The 14,473-nt window shown below is 41.6% G+C and overlaps 1 protein-coding gene across 2 annotated transcripts in view; it reads right to left on the reverse strand.

Moving 5' to 3' along the window:
* Positions 1-8,739: 8,739 nt before the first annotated feature.
* LOC124084375 (inhibitor of carbonic anhydrase) overlaps positions 8,740-14,473 on the reverse strand; it is a 40,244-nt gene continuing 34,510 nt past the window's right edge. For both annotated transcript variants that reach the window (XM_046431601.2, XM_046431600.2), the window contains exons 14-17: positions 11,931-11,995; positions 11,349-11,533; positions 9,887-10,073; positions 8,740-8,892 (exon numbers count right to left, since the gene is read on the reverse strand). In XM_046431601.2, the coding sequence (XP_046287557.1) occupies positions 8,858-8,892; positions 9,887-10,073; positions 11,349-11,533; positions 11,931-11,995 (472 nt within the window). In that variant the 3' untranslated portion in view covers positions 8,740-8,857. The remainder of the gene's footprint in view (positions 8,893-9,886; positions 10,074-11,348; positions 11,534-11,930; positions 11,996-14,473) is intronic.

Genomic DNA, 14,473 nt, shown 5'->3' on the forward strand with positions numbered 1-14,473 from the left:
CCTCATCAGGCTCTCAGCATGAGGGCATTTCTATCTGCTGGCTGAATGTCTGTTCATTTGCTCCATTATTTATACCAAATTTGGGGGCTTTTGACCCCCACTTTCGGACCCTATCAGCTGCCACTGGGTCTCTCAGTAACATCATTTATCTGGTGGTGGTCCCCACCCTGATTTTCTTGCCTTCCTCCCTTACGGGGCCAGGACAACATGATAGAGACTTCACTCTGAGTTTATCAAGATGGGGAGAAGTGATCTGTTTTTGTCTGAGGGCCATACTGGAGGGCTCTGTTAGGTGCGCCTGGTAAGACTGTAAGTTCCAAACTGGAGTTTTAAACTGGAATTGCTTAGGCTCAGGCCTAAGGCCATTCTTACAACAAGGCCTCTGTGACCTATGGAGTGATATCAAGTTAGTTAACAAATCAATTTGTAGAACCCCAGAAAGGGTATCAAATAGTACATGGAGAAATAATAATGGCCAAAATTTTTCTACAATTGACAAAAACTATAAACTCACAGATCTAAAAGTTCAACAAATCCGAAACAAAGAACCCCAAAGAAAATTACACAAGTATCGCAATAGGCAAAAGATGTGACTTATGCAGTCGAGGGGGAGAAATAAAGAATGTCCACATGCCTCATATTATTGAAAACCACTGATAAAAAGAAAAAAATGTCTTAAAAGCAGCCAGAGGAAAAAGAGACATTAAAAACAAGAAAACAAAGATAACTAACTGCTGGCTTCTTATCTAAAACAATACAAACCAAAAGGCAATAGAAAGACATCATTAAAGTACTGCAAGAAAGAAAAAAAAATATGTTAACCTAGAATTGTAATCCCACACAAAATATCCTTCAACAATGCAGCCAAAATGAAACCTTTTCTTCTGATGTACAAAAACTGAAGGGATTTGTTGTCAGAAAAACTGAACTTTTACAAAAAAGAAAAAAAAAATTGAGAGGTTGTTCAGGCTGAAAACAAAGGATTCAAATGGAAGTTCAAATCTCCCCCAAAGACCTGGGAATATGGTATCAGTGGTGCCAGCATAATTTAAAAATTTTCTCTGAAACTATGTTTGAAAAGAAAAAAGAAAGGAAGAAAGATCAACTAAGTAGCAAAAACAAAAAGCCCAGAGACAATATGTGCAATAACACTAGGTAGAAAGTTATCATCATAAACTCCAGAATAAAAGTGGGTAGAGAAGAATCACCATGACCTACATGCAATTGGTATCCATGCAGAGAAAAGGAAGAAGAGGGAAACATTTGAAGGGTGTAAGAAGAGGATACCCCAAATGTGGAAAGCAGTTTTATTAGAAAAATATTGACAGACCAATCTGAGATTAACAGATGAAATTAGGAAGATTTTACTTTCTACAACCATAAGACACAATAAAACAACGTGGAACAGGAGACGCTGCTGGAAGTGCAACCCAAAGCAGAAAGGAACAACAGAGGTAAAGGGGATACGTCTTGCCAGCCCAAAGTGAATGAAATCAAGGAACCCTAGAAAGCACACTGCTGAGTTTTTGAATGAACATTGCACAGAACCAGCTTTGCGTAGTTAGAAAGTTATTCTTGAAAACAGCCTTATTCTAAAAGTTCAGAAAACCTAATTTTACCTAAAATTGATCAATAGAAGTCACCAAAGTCAAATCCCATAGAAAATCATTATGAGGAAAAAAAAAATAAAGAAGCAAAACAAGATCTCCACATATGATGAGAGTATGTGACAAAGACATGCCCACAAAATAGCGATCATCTGTGACCTGTGTGAAGGTATACAGAAAGCCAAAATGGTAAAGATGTGAGTAAAAGTTTTAAATTTCTTTCTCTGTTAGAAATTCTATAAAGATAATTTACTTCTTTTCATTTCTAAGGAATAAAGTTTTACTTAGCTCACAGTTCAGGAGGCTTAGCCACCCAAGGACATGGTGGGAGCATGTGGTCAGCCAAAGAGAGCGTACTTGCTGCATAAGACAGAATAAGCAAGCCACACACAGAGTTTACCTTTATGACAAAGGCACTCCTTCAGAAACCCATGAATTTCATGATGAGATCCATTTATGACCCAATCAAAAGATCCCACCTGTCAAAGACCATTACATATGATTTTGAGGACTAAGCTTTCAGCACATGAAAGTCATTCAAACCATAGCAGAGCTGATGTGCTCAACATGGCTAGACACTGCCCAGTCCCATCCCCAAATACTTCAGCTAGGAGGGCACCAACCCTGGTGATTTCACCCCAGAAGATCTGACCCAATAGAATCCCATTCCTTAGAAATCCTATGGCATCAGTAACAGACTCTGGTCCTATTACCTCCTCTTTTTGCCTTGCTCCTTTCTTTCAATTGTCTGTTCTTCTGTGTTCTCATTAGCCCAGAGGTCAGTGATCTGACAAAGGCACACGGTCATTGGTTATTTCAAGCATTTTCTTTCTGGGACCACTCATATTTACAAGGAAATGCCTGGAAGCAGGTCAGACCTATGCTAAGGAAGGATTCCAATCTACAGGCAGGATTTCAGATATCCATGAGGGCAATGTTTGCACCTTGGGTCCTTCCCTGATCTCCAGCATTAACATATCATTCAGTCACAGCCATGAGCACGTTCCTTGTTACTGAGAACAGAATCTCTTGGCAGCCTTTAAATGAGAATTTACTTCTCAATTTAAAAACAATAAAAAAAAACATATTGTGGAGTTTCCAGCACATGTAGAAGTATAATGTATGATAATAAAAGCACGAAGAAGAAAAGGGGGAATCATTGGAGCACCCCAGTCATCTTCTGTTGATTCAAAAGCTGACTGTGTGACTCTCTTCTCAACTCTGCATTGATTGACATCACTTTAGTAGCTTAAAATCATTCATGATAGGTGTATTAACTCCACTAAACTGGCAATGCTAAAAAATCAGGTTTGTTTTGTTTTGTTTTGTTTTTTTACCTTGAAGATCTGGTTAAAACTTTACCAGCACATCACTGGGGAGCATGAAACTGTACAATTAATTAAAGAGTTTTATACTATATGCCAAATAATACAACATTATTTCAATCTTGTGTTAAGCTAAAGATGCATAATGCAAACCTTGAAGAAGGTATTAAAAAAAAACAATAAATAGCAACAGAGAAGAGACATCTATGAGTGTTTCACAATAAGGAAATCAACTCATCAGAAGGCATATGTCCTAAATGTGTATGTACCTGACAGAGTCTTAAAACATAGGAAGAGTTACAGGATGAAATAACCAAATCCACACTTACACTTAGGGATTATAATCCTCTTCTCTTAGTAATTAATGCAATAAACAGAAAGTGCATTACAATGTAAGGCTTGCATAATAGCAGAAACCAAGTTGACCTAATTGTTTTTTATAAACAGCATTAGGCCCAACAATTATGACACAGGCTATTTTTTTCAAGTATGCAAGGAACATCTATGAAGATAAACTATATGCTGGCCATAAAAAAAAGTTCACTACATTCTGACCATGAGGAGATTAAAATAGAAATCAATAACAAAATCATATCTGGTAAAATCATCAAATATCTGGAAATTTCAAAATAAGTTTTAAGAAACGAACATGTCAAAGTAAACCTTTGGAAAATTAGAATTTTTTGACCCAAATGATAATGAAAATACAACATTTCAAAATCTGTAGGATTCAACTAAAGCAGTGCTTAGAAGGAAATTTCTCATTTTAAATGTTTGTATCAGAAAAGAATAATGTTCTGTATAATTGATCCAATTTTACACCTTAAAAATCTAAGAAAAAAGCAGATTAAAAGAAAAGGGATCAGAAGGAACAAAAAGTAAAATGAAATAGAATATAGACAAGTGGTGAAAAAAGCCAAAAATTTGTTCCTTGATTCAATTGAACTGATAGAGTAACTAGACTGATTGAGTAAAGAGAAAATGGAAATTTCTGGCATTAAGAAAGAAAGGGTAGCACTATACATCCTATAAAGAACAAAAGAGCAATACAGAACAACTTTGTGGCAAAAATCAACAACTTAGATGAAGTAGAGACTTTCTGTTGAACCCTAATGCAAAGAAAAGACCACCGACTCCGATTTTAAATCAAATTAAAGCAAGCTTGTATTTGCGTACACAAAGAGAGCTGTTCAGCGGCTGTCTCTCCTAACACAGGCTAGAGATCAGCACCCCAACTCTCCAGGAATGAGGTTTTATAGCACAAAAAGTTGCAAAAGGAGGTGTCTTGAGAACCTACATCGAACAGGATTTTGACAAGCATCATACAAAGGCAGATCATAGGTTAATGATCTACATGGCTTAACATTTCAAGGTAGGGAATAAATTTAGATCCCCCAACATCAGAATTTTTGAGGTGCCACTGAGGTTTCAGAGAGAGTTGTTATCTGGTCGGGAGAGCCAGGATTTATGAGGCACCACTAAGGTTTTAGAGAGGGCTGTTATCTGGCCAGGAAAAGCCAGGCATGGGTGAGTTCAAGGCACAGGTAGGAATTCCAAACAAGTTTAGAAATCACAGTAATTTATAGTAAAACAGAAATTAACTTTTCATGACTTTGTGATGAGATGGCTCCCAATCTTAAGATGGAATTAGTCTGGGTTCATCACTTTGCTTGAAAAAAAAAATGCAACTCTAGATTTTTACCAATTCTTTCTAAAGCCCTAAAGTGTTTTCTCTGTCCTATTCATGTATTCCTTTTTATCTTTGGGCATGTTGATAGCAACTGTTAAAAGTGCATTGTCCAAATATCACATCTCTGTGGTTTCTAGGTATATTTGTATTGACTGATTTTGCCTCTGACTTGGACACATTTTACTGCTTCTTTTGCATGTCTGATAATGTTTCCATTTGATACTGGACATGATGTATGTTTTTCACTTGATACTAGATATTTTGTATGCTGTGTTACTAAGTATTTAGAATTTGTCTTCCTTTCATGGTCTTGGACTTTGTTTTGAAAGGCAGTTAAAGTTACTTGCAAACCAGTTTGATCCTCTAAAACCAGTTTCAGCTATGATAAGGAAGTTCTGGAGTTGTTACCAGTGGGCTGAGGGTTTTTTAGCTCCACTCAGATACAAATTGCAAATAAGCAAAGTGTGGCTTCCTTTGTTCCCTTTGAGTTTGGAGGACTAGCGGCTCTCTGCTTAGTGTTAGCAGCTCTCTCTGTTGCTCTTCTAGCAGATAAAGGTCTCTCCCAATTGCTTTTCCTATACCTCCCAGTAGCACTTCATGGCTTTCTGGCTGCTAAACATTTTCAGGACTAACACCTCTTGGTGGTACCAGTTCTGACTGCTAGCAACTCTGTTTCAGGTGCCCTCAGCATTATAAGTTCTGCCTGCAACCAGCTCAGCCTGTTCTATTCAGAATAGAAATCACAAATAAGCAAAATAAAAACCATCCAAAACAGGCATTTTTAGGACTTATGCTGCAGCATAAGGGAAAGCACTGACCCACCAAGGGTGAGAAGGAAGTGGTTTATGTAGACAAAATAGCAGGCTTGCGTGTGCACAGTGTCCTGCCAGTTAACCACAGAGGTTCTGCTTAGCCACAGGTAGGAAGGAGTGGGACGTCTGAAGCACAGAGCCAGAGTCATCTGGAAAGGACCTGAGATCAAAGGTACCACAGCCCAAACAAGCTTCTGAGGTGCTTCAAGGCATTAGGGGCAACCATGGCTGTCAAAGTCAAAGAAAGAAAATTTTCAAACTGCATATAAGAAAAAAAAATGACCAGGCAATGTAGTCCATGCCTGCCTGTCATCTCAGGGACTTGGGAGGCTGAAGCAGGATAGGAAGATCACAAGTTCAAGGCCAGTCTCAGCAATTTAGTTAGGGAAACCCTGTCTCAAAGTAAACATAAATAAATAAATAAAAGGCTGTATATGTGGCTCGGTGGCAAAGCATCCCTGTGTTCAGTCCCCAGTAACAACAATAAAAATTACCTCTTGGGGAGTATCAGGCCCTTCCTTCTCTTCTAAGAGTGACTTTAATCTACCACCACTTTAGCCCCATGTCAAGGCATGCCTTTCAGTGGAAGACTTTATGTTCAATGATGTCGCTTCACTATGGTTGGTAGAAACTGGAATAATTTCTGGCCTTTTGAACTCTGGGAATTGTTCGATTTTTGTTTGTTTGTTTGTTGTTGTTGTTGTTGTTTTTCAGTACTAGTCATTGAACTCAGGGCCTTGCACATGCTAGGCAAGGTACCACGAAGCTACCTCCCTAGCCCATTTTCTTTACTTGCATTTAAAAACAGGGTCTTGTTAAGTTGCCCAGGCTGACCTGGGAACTTGCAATCCTCCTGTCTCAGCCTCCTGAGTAACAGAGAATACAGGCATGTGCCACCATACACTGACCATTCAGCTTTTAAGTCACAGTTTTTCTTTGCCCAGCTCATGGATTTCAATTTCAGTCTACACACACTCAGATTGGTATTTTACCAAAGACTCAAGGACATGCCTGTACAGCTCTCCAGAGGGTTTCTCTGCAAGATCCATCCTGGCTAGGAACTCCACAAATCCTAGGCACCTTGGACTCACCAAGCTTCTGTCTCTGTTTTCTCAATTCATTGCTGAGGGCATTTGTGGGATCCTTCACCCTGTATACAATCTAGAGATTTCTTATCAGCAGAAAGAAGAGTCACCGTGTGCTCATCTATTCTGTTTCCCTTCTTTCAAGGATCCCAGTCCTACAGTGCTATTGTCCCGTGTTTGCAAACACTCGTTTCATGTTTTTCCCAGGTTTTTGGTTGTTATGGAAGGAAGCCACGTTCTATACTGGTTACTCTTTCACAGGCAGAATTTCACACTCATAAATCTGATTTTTAATAGTGTGCAACTAGGTTCCCATTTAGCATTCCCTGAGGCACTGCTACAGGCTGGGACTGTAACCACAGGTATCACAACCTCTCTGGTCAGAAGCTGACCTATGCGTGTGTCACTTATCACACATTCAGGAAGTGGACTAAATAAGTATTAAGATTTTATTTATTGCAGTTGTTTTAATATTTTACAATAAATGTGAACTAAGAGTTTGATTCCAGGGGCTGGGGATGTGGCTCAAGCGGTAGCGCGCTCGCCTGGCATGCGTGCGGCCCAGGTTCGATCCTCAGCACCACATACAAACAAAGATGTTGTGTCCGCCGAAAACTAAAAAATAAATATTTAAAAAAAAAAAAAAAAGAGTTTGATTCCATAAATTTTAAATGCTAAAATTTTTTAAATGTGCAAAATCATTCCTTATCCATTCTTGTTATTATGTAAATCCTTGACACTTCACACACTTTTGAAAAAATTCTCTCATTTTTAAGAACTTTATTTTATTTATTTATTTTTATGCAGTGCAGAGGATCAAACCCAGTGCCTCACACATGCTAGGAAAGTGCTCTACCACTGAGCCACAGCCCCAGCTCCTTCACACACTTTTTGTGACATCTTTCTGCACCCTTGTAATCAATCACCTTGCAGACTCTTGGGGCAGATTTGTTGCTTGGATTATATTCGAATGACTTAATTTGTATAAAATAATCACAGTATAGGGAGGGAAGTCCAGCTAGTCTTATAGAGTTCTAAAAAGGAAAGGTGCAATGTAATAGATATTAAATTCAGAGCACAATTTTAATATAAAGAAATAGTTGGCTTTTTGTTTTTGTTTTTATTTTTTTGTGGCACTGGGGTTTGAACCCAGAGCTTTATACATGCAACTGAACTATATCCCCAGCCTGAAATAGTTTAAAAAAAAAAAAAAAAAAAAAAACTGAGAACTTTCAGTGAAGTGTTCTGAAAAGACATAATTTTTATTTATTTTAATTTTTTGCAGTTATAATTCAGCTATAGCAAGAAATTGTAAAGATAACTGACGTTGGCATAGGTCCACATGGAGACAAATGAGAACGGGCCCCATGTAAGGATGGCCTTAGGCCTGAGCCTAAGCAACTCCAGTTTAAAACTCCAATTTGAAACCTGCAATCTCACCAGGCAGAACTAACAATGTGGCCTCCAATGTGGCCCTAAGGCACAAATAAGTCACTTCTCCCCACCATGACAAACTCAGAGTGAAGTCTCTGGCATGTTGTCCTCACCCCATAAGGGGGAAAGGCAAGAAAATCAGGGTGGGGACCACCAGACCAGATGCTTTAACCCCAGGGCAAATGATGTCACTAAGAAACCCGGTGGCAGCTGATCAGGATTGAAAGGGTTGGGGTCAAAAGCCCCGAAATTTAGTATAAATGAAGGAGCAAATGAACAGACATTCAGCCAGCCAACACTGATGCTTTCACTCTAGAGAACCTGATGAGGACCCAGACTGACATCTCAACTCTTCTCATCTTTGCTGATCCTCTGCGTTTTCCTCACTGCTCCCAAGCTCTACAGCCACATCCCGACCCTGGTGAGAGTGGCAACTTCTCCCTAGGACCCTGTCCTCAGCTGGCCGTCAGCTCCACCCCAGGAGAAGCCTGCCTTGGTTCTTGGCCTGATGGCCGCAGTCTGAGTGAGTGGCATCTGCTGGACTTAAAGCCTAAGGCTTGAGCTTTTGATCTGACACTTGAACTTAGCACGCAGAGTCTGTCATGAGCCTGTCATGATACAGTGTGTTTGCAATGCTTAGAATTAATCTAGAATTTATTTGCTGTGAATTGATGATGTCTACTGCAGTGCCCAGCATTAAGGATTGTCATTTTTCTTGATTAAGAACCTATAGAGTGAAATTTTATTAAGTGTTTTGAGTGAATAAAGCATTGACAAAGGCAGAGGTGCGTGGACATTCTTTATTTCTCCCCCTTGAATGCAGAAGTCGCACCTTTTGCTTTCGTGACACCCCACCACATTTGAGGTTCCCAGCATCCACGTGGCTGCCCACCCTGAGCAGTTTTTACTTCCTGTGGAATGTGCAGGCTTCCAGAAGTTCTGTAAAGCATAACAAAAGAGAAAGACTGTCAAGTGCTGCTGATGCTTACTAAATTCAGTTCTGCTGCTATTTTTTAAAAATAAGTGGTAGTTATAAAGTTTTGTGGTTTCATTTTTTTTGGTTTTTGTTTGTTTGTTTTGTACCAGGGATTGAACCCAGGGGCACTTAGCTACTGAGCCACATCCCCAGCCCTTTCTGATATTTTGTTTTGAGACAGGGTATTGCTAAGTTGCTTAGAGCCTTGCTAAGTCTGAAGCTGCCCTTGGACTTGTGATCCTCCTGCCTCAGCCTCCCCAGTTGCTGGGATTACAGGCGGGTGCCGCCATGAGCAGCTTAATAAAGATTTGTTTTAAATAGGCTCAAACGCCTTCTCTGTGCATTTTCCTTTTTTCCTGTTCTCATCATCTTTAACACATGATATAACTCAGCAAAAATTCAGGCAAACTCTCAGCAGTTTGTTTACTCCAGCTCTAGTTTTATTTCCCCAATTTATTTATTTATGAGGCTATCTAAAAAACAAGGATAGCTAGAAAGGGCCTACGACAGAACTATGCTTTATCTGTTTCTATTAATATTATTTACACATTTTACTTAAAACCTCTGAAACTTTGTCCTCTATGGGTATTGCATACAGTATATGTCGTTTCCCAAGACCTCTCCCTGTACTGAAGTGCTCACACATTCTTCTCACTTTATGACCAAAATTACAGAAATACACACGGAAATAAGTTCAACTCCCACGTAATCTCAAATTCTACTGCAATCTTTTTCTCCTTCCAACAACTCAGCCTTTTTCGGAGGGTGTCTCTCACTGTTGCCTAATTGAGTCTCCTCCTCACTGATTCTGAATCCTCCTGCAGGGCAGGGAAGAGCCCTCCAGGTCTTAGTGCTCCTGTCAATACCAGCCCAGGGCCTGGTACACACTTGTCCTTAGTACAAACATCTTTACCTTGAGCTCCAGGTTATTTCTCCTTGGTGTTCTATGCTACTTACCAGAGGTTAAGCATGGTTTCAAGTTAGCCATAGCCACAAGATATTCTGGCCCTAAGAATTTTTCATAAGTTGTTTTGTTCTGAAGGTTAGCCAGACATTCTGTGTCATCACTAAACAGCAGGTCCTTGGTGGAAGATTCAAACAGCTGGAACATCAAATATTCAAATCCATTTCTTCCAAAGAGCTCCTGGGTCAGACATACAAACAGAGAGGGACCATGGGCCATAGGAAGCACAGAGGTATATGTTCTGCCCCAGAAGACCTTTGTCGGTTGGACTGCTCAACTCCAGCCCCAGGGAAACCCCGAGACAAGGCAACAGTTTCGGGGGGTAGGGGGTACTGCAGTAAAATGGCAGCCAACAACGTCTCTGGGTTCAAATCCCTGCTGTCTTTTTCTTGCTGTCTGACTTAGTTCCACTGAGCTCAGTGAATTTGTTCACTCATTTCCAGATGAAGATGGTAACACCAAATAGATGATGCATGTAAAGCAACTGGTAATAGAAAGAATTTTAAGTTTTCCACCATATCACTATCTGGCTAACCACCATGAGATGTTTCCAACTTTCTGGATCATACTTGCATGTCTTTCTGCCACCTGGACTCCTGGCTGCCTTATCTCTTCTCTGGATCTGTCCCCGGTACCCAATCATTTCTATCCCTTTGTTCCTCTCTCCTCTCTATCTCTGTCCATTTCCTCTGTGATCAAGGTAACAGCTTGTCCTATGTGGGAATTTTCCTTTTGAAAGTCCACAACCCAGGACCTCTTATTTTAACAGCTTTTCCTGGATTGTTATCTTTTAACTGGGATGTGTGAGTGGTATATGCTAAGACACGGATTTCTCATTTGGGGAACATCCAAGAATGGGGTTCGCTAGCGCAAAAGGCAGAGGAAGCTTTGGGTTTTCCATAAGAGATCACTTGGTTTAGGCAGGCTGCTACTCCATAAAATCAGCCCTTGCTGGCTCCCTGTAGCATCATAAGGTGTCTGAATGTTAGCTTTTTAATGGTCATGAAACCCTGGACAGTGCCCAGCCTTCCCAGGTTTAGAAAACACCTTTGGATCCACCCACGAGTCAGCTTGATTAACCTCCATTCTGCCTTTCCTACATTTAGTTCAGCCTTGTGTGAAGGGCTCTGAGCCAACTCCCTTATTTCTGCAACAGAAGAAGAGAGAAAGGGTTAATTCCCCAGGTGCCACGAATCTGCTCCAAGTCAAGTGAGTCTTAGGCAGACACTCAGGTGCCCCTTGTCTGAGGTTTTCCCACTCTACTTGGATGTGCTAGATGGCCCCAGAGCAAGTGAGTATGGTTAACAGTTGTAATCAGAGGCAGGACTGGGAAACTCAGGTCCCACTGCCCAGGGAGAAAGGATGAGGCTTGGCTGAGCACATCTGTGCACCTCCACAAGCAAATTCAGAGCACTCAGTCAAAAAGGAGAGAGAGGGGGCCCTGGATAGGCATACCTGTTGGTTGAAGAGTATTCTGCGGACAAAATCTGCCTTATCTTTCCTTGAAACCACAGCATGATTTGGCACTGTAGCCAGATGGCAGCTGTGAGCCTCAGTCACAGGCTTCCTGGTGCCATCAGGACACAGCAACTCAAAGTCTTTCTGCTTCAGATTCTTAGCCCATGCCTCAGTGTTCTTTCCTGAGGGGAGAAAAGTGGGTCAGCCACAGCTGATGGTTTTGGTCAAGATGCCCTCCCTGGGACAATGGGAGTGACCACCAGTGCCTGGGAGAGTCACAAAGTAAGAAAGCTCTCAAAAATAAAACTAAAGGGACAAACTCACAATTCAGAACATTTTTGATGATGCTTTTTCAGTCCTGTTAAAGGCAAAGATCTCTTAAAACACGCCTGTGTGTTGGTCAGTTGGATTCAAGACCTGAGTGATAACCAACCCCAGCAGGTCTGACATGAAGAACTTTCTCATTCCCTAAATTTAAAACGTTAGGACCAAAGTCACTGGAGTCTGGTAAGGTTTCCCTGCTGGGTGGTGATTCCACACAAGAGACTCAGATCTTTCTCAGGTGGGAAAGGCACATACCGTCAGTGTTCTGGAGGACAGCCGAGTGCTTCACAAAGGCCACATCTCCCTTCTCAACCAGACACCTGCACATGGAAGGCTGTGTCAGTGAGGAGGATCAACAGTAGTGGAAGGGAGACACAGAGAGGGAGTCACAGTCCCTGGCCACACACACACACTTCCTCACAAGCAACCATAACACCCACACCATCCCTGGGCATTAGACTAGGGGATGTAACAGAAAAACAGAACTGTCTATAGAGTTTTGGTTATGCATAACCATCGTGCAGGTCCTCATTCTAAAGACTGACCAGTTTCTCCAGAGAGGATGCTTGTGTTCTCCTAGTAACAGGGATATCCATGACTCTCTGGGTGAACCACAACTTTCAGCATCAGCAATTACAATCAGAGCGGAGGACGTGGCTTTGAAGGAGTTTTGATCATACTTAGATCTACTCAGGATCCACAAGAACGAATGTGCTTCACTAGATATTTGTTCACCCTTAATTTCATGAAAAATGTTTCTCTATGTTTTCAAGGTACATTCTTTAATATGAAATGTTGGACAGATTAAAAATCAGCCTTACGATATCCGGTCAGTTGGCAATGGCTATTAGTCTTCAGGAGCACCTCTCGCTCCTGTCTTTGGGTGCCTCTATACCTAAATTTGGCAGGGGGTGGGGGGTGGTGGGGGTGTCCATTACTCTCATTCACATTTGCTGAATTCTCTCACCCCATTTCTTTCCTTCATGACCCCTTCAGAGAATCACAGTCCTGAACAGGCATGATCACCTGTCTTGGGTGTGTCTACACCCCAGGGCGAGGCAGACAGAAAGACCTTCCTGGATATTCCTTCCCTATGCCACACCAATGGTCCTCAAGGTTGTAGGCTAGGGACCAGCAGCATCAGCGTGGCTGGAAATCTGTGAGAAATGCAAGCCTGGCCTTACCCAGACCTGGATGACAAACTCAGGAGGTGGGGTCCTGGAATATGCTTTCACAAGCCCTCATGCTAAGTGAAATAAGCCAATCCCCAAAAAACCACAGGCCAAATGTTTTCTCTCAAATGCTGATGCTAATCCATAACTGGGCGGGCGGGGGTTACAGATAGGGAAGAATGGAGGAACTTTGGATTGGACAAAGGGGAGAGAGGGGAGGGGAGGGAGTTTGGGGATGGGAAATATAGTAGAATGAGACAGACATTATTACCCTATGTACATGTGTGATTGCACAAATGGTGTGACTCTGCATTGTGTACAGAGAAATGAAAAGTGGTGCTCCATTTGTGTATAATGAGTCAAAATGCATTCTGCTGTCATGTACAACTAATTAGAACAAATTAAAAAATCTACCTCCTCATTGAGGCCTGTAGGGCTCTGAGCCATGGCCAGCACCTGCTGCTCTATGGGTCACATGCCAGACCCCTCTCTCTCCACACTTGAACCCACAGACCTTCTTTGCTGACCTCAACCCAGCAAGATTCTTCCCATCCTCATGCCCTTGTCTTTGCTGACCCTTCTTCCTGTATTACTCTTCCCCTAAATTTTCTCAGGCCTGATTCCCTCTCATTATTTAATTTTCATCTCACCTAGACCCTCTACTTGCAAAAGACTTCCTGTCATGGCCACCTTTTCTAAAATTGCTTCTGGCCAGAGGCAGTGGCTCATTTCTGTAATCCCAGTGGCTCAGGAGGCTGAGGCAAGAGGATCACAAGTTCAAAGCCAGCCTCAGCAACTTAGCGAGGCCGCAGGCAACTTAACAAGATTCTGTCTCAAAGTAAAAAATAAAAAGGGCTGGGGATGTGGCTCAGTGGTTAAGCACCCTTGGGTTCAATTCTCAGTACCAAAAATAAAATAAAATGGTCCTGATGACTGTAATAGTTTTGATGTTGACTGTCCCCAAGAGGGCCATGTGTTAAAAGCCAAGTCCCTAAGGTGATAGTATTGGAAGGCGGTGATCCTTTCAGGAGGTGGGACCTTGTGGGAGGTCCTTAGGTTATTGGGGGGGTGCCCTTGAAGAGGATTGATGGACCTCAACCCCTCCCTCTTTCTTTGCCTCCTATCCATGAGGTAAAGGGTTTTGTTCCACAATGTGCTCCCACCATGATGTGCTGCCTCATTACAGGCCTAAAAGCATTGAGTCCACACAATCATGGACTGGAATCTCCAAAACCATGACTCAAGACAAACCTTTTCTCCATATAAGCTAATTATCTCAGTCATTTTGTTACAGTGATGGAAAGCTGACTAATGAATCCCCCCTCCCTTGGTTCCTTGGCAGCACTTACAGTTAGAAAGAGTCTTCTCCTTTATTTTTGTGTTTATTGTCCTACTCTTCATGTGGGACTAGGAGTGGGTGGAAAGGGACAGGGACAGGACCATGTGTGTCTAATTGGCTAGTATAACTCCTCTACTTAGAACAGCATCTACCATATATTAGCTGTTCAATAAGTATTTCTTGAAAGGGTGGAAGAGCCCAGGAATATCTGTTTTTAAGATACTCATCAGCCAGGTGTAAGAAGCAAGGTGACTGGTGTCCCTCCTATGATTTTAAACTGAGTCTCT

This window comes from Marmota monax, unplaced genomic scaffold (assembly GCF_021218885.2).
Source record: "Marmota monax isolate L192 unplaced genomic scaffold, Marmota_monax_Labrador192_F-V1.1 WCK01_AAM20220418_F8-fsc00022, whole genome shotgun sequence".
Classification (NCBI taxonomy): domain Eukaryota; kingdom Metazoa; phylum Chordata; class Mammalia; order Rodentia; family Sciuridae; genus Marmota; species Marmota monax.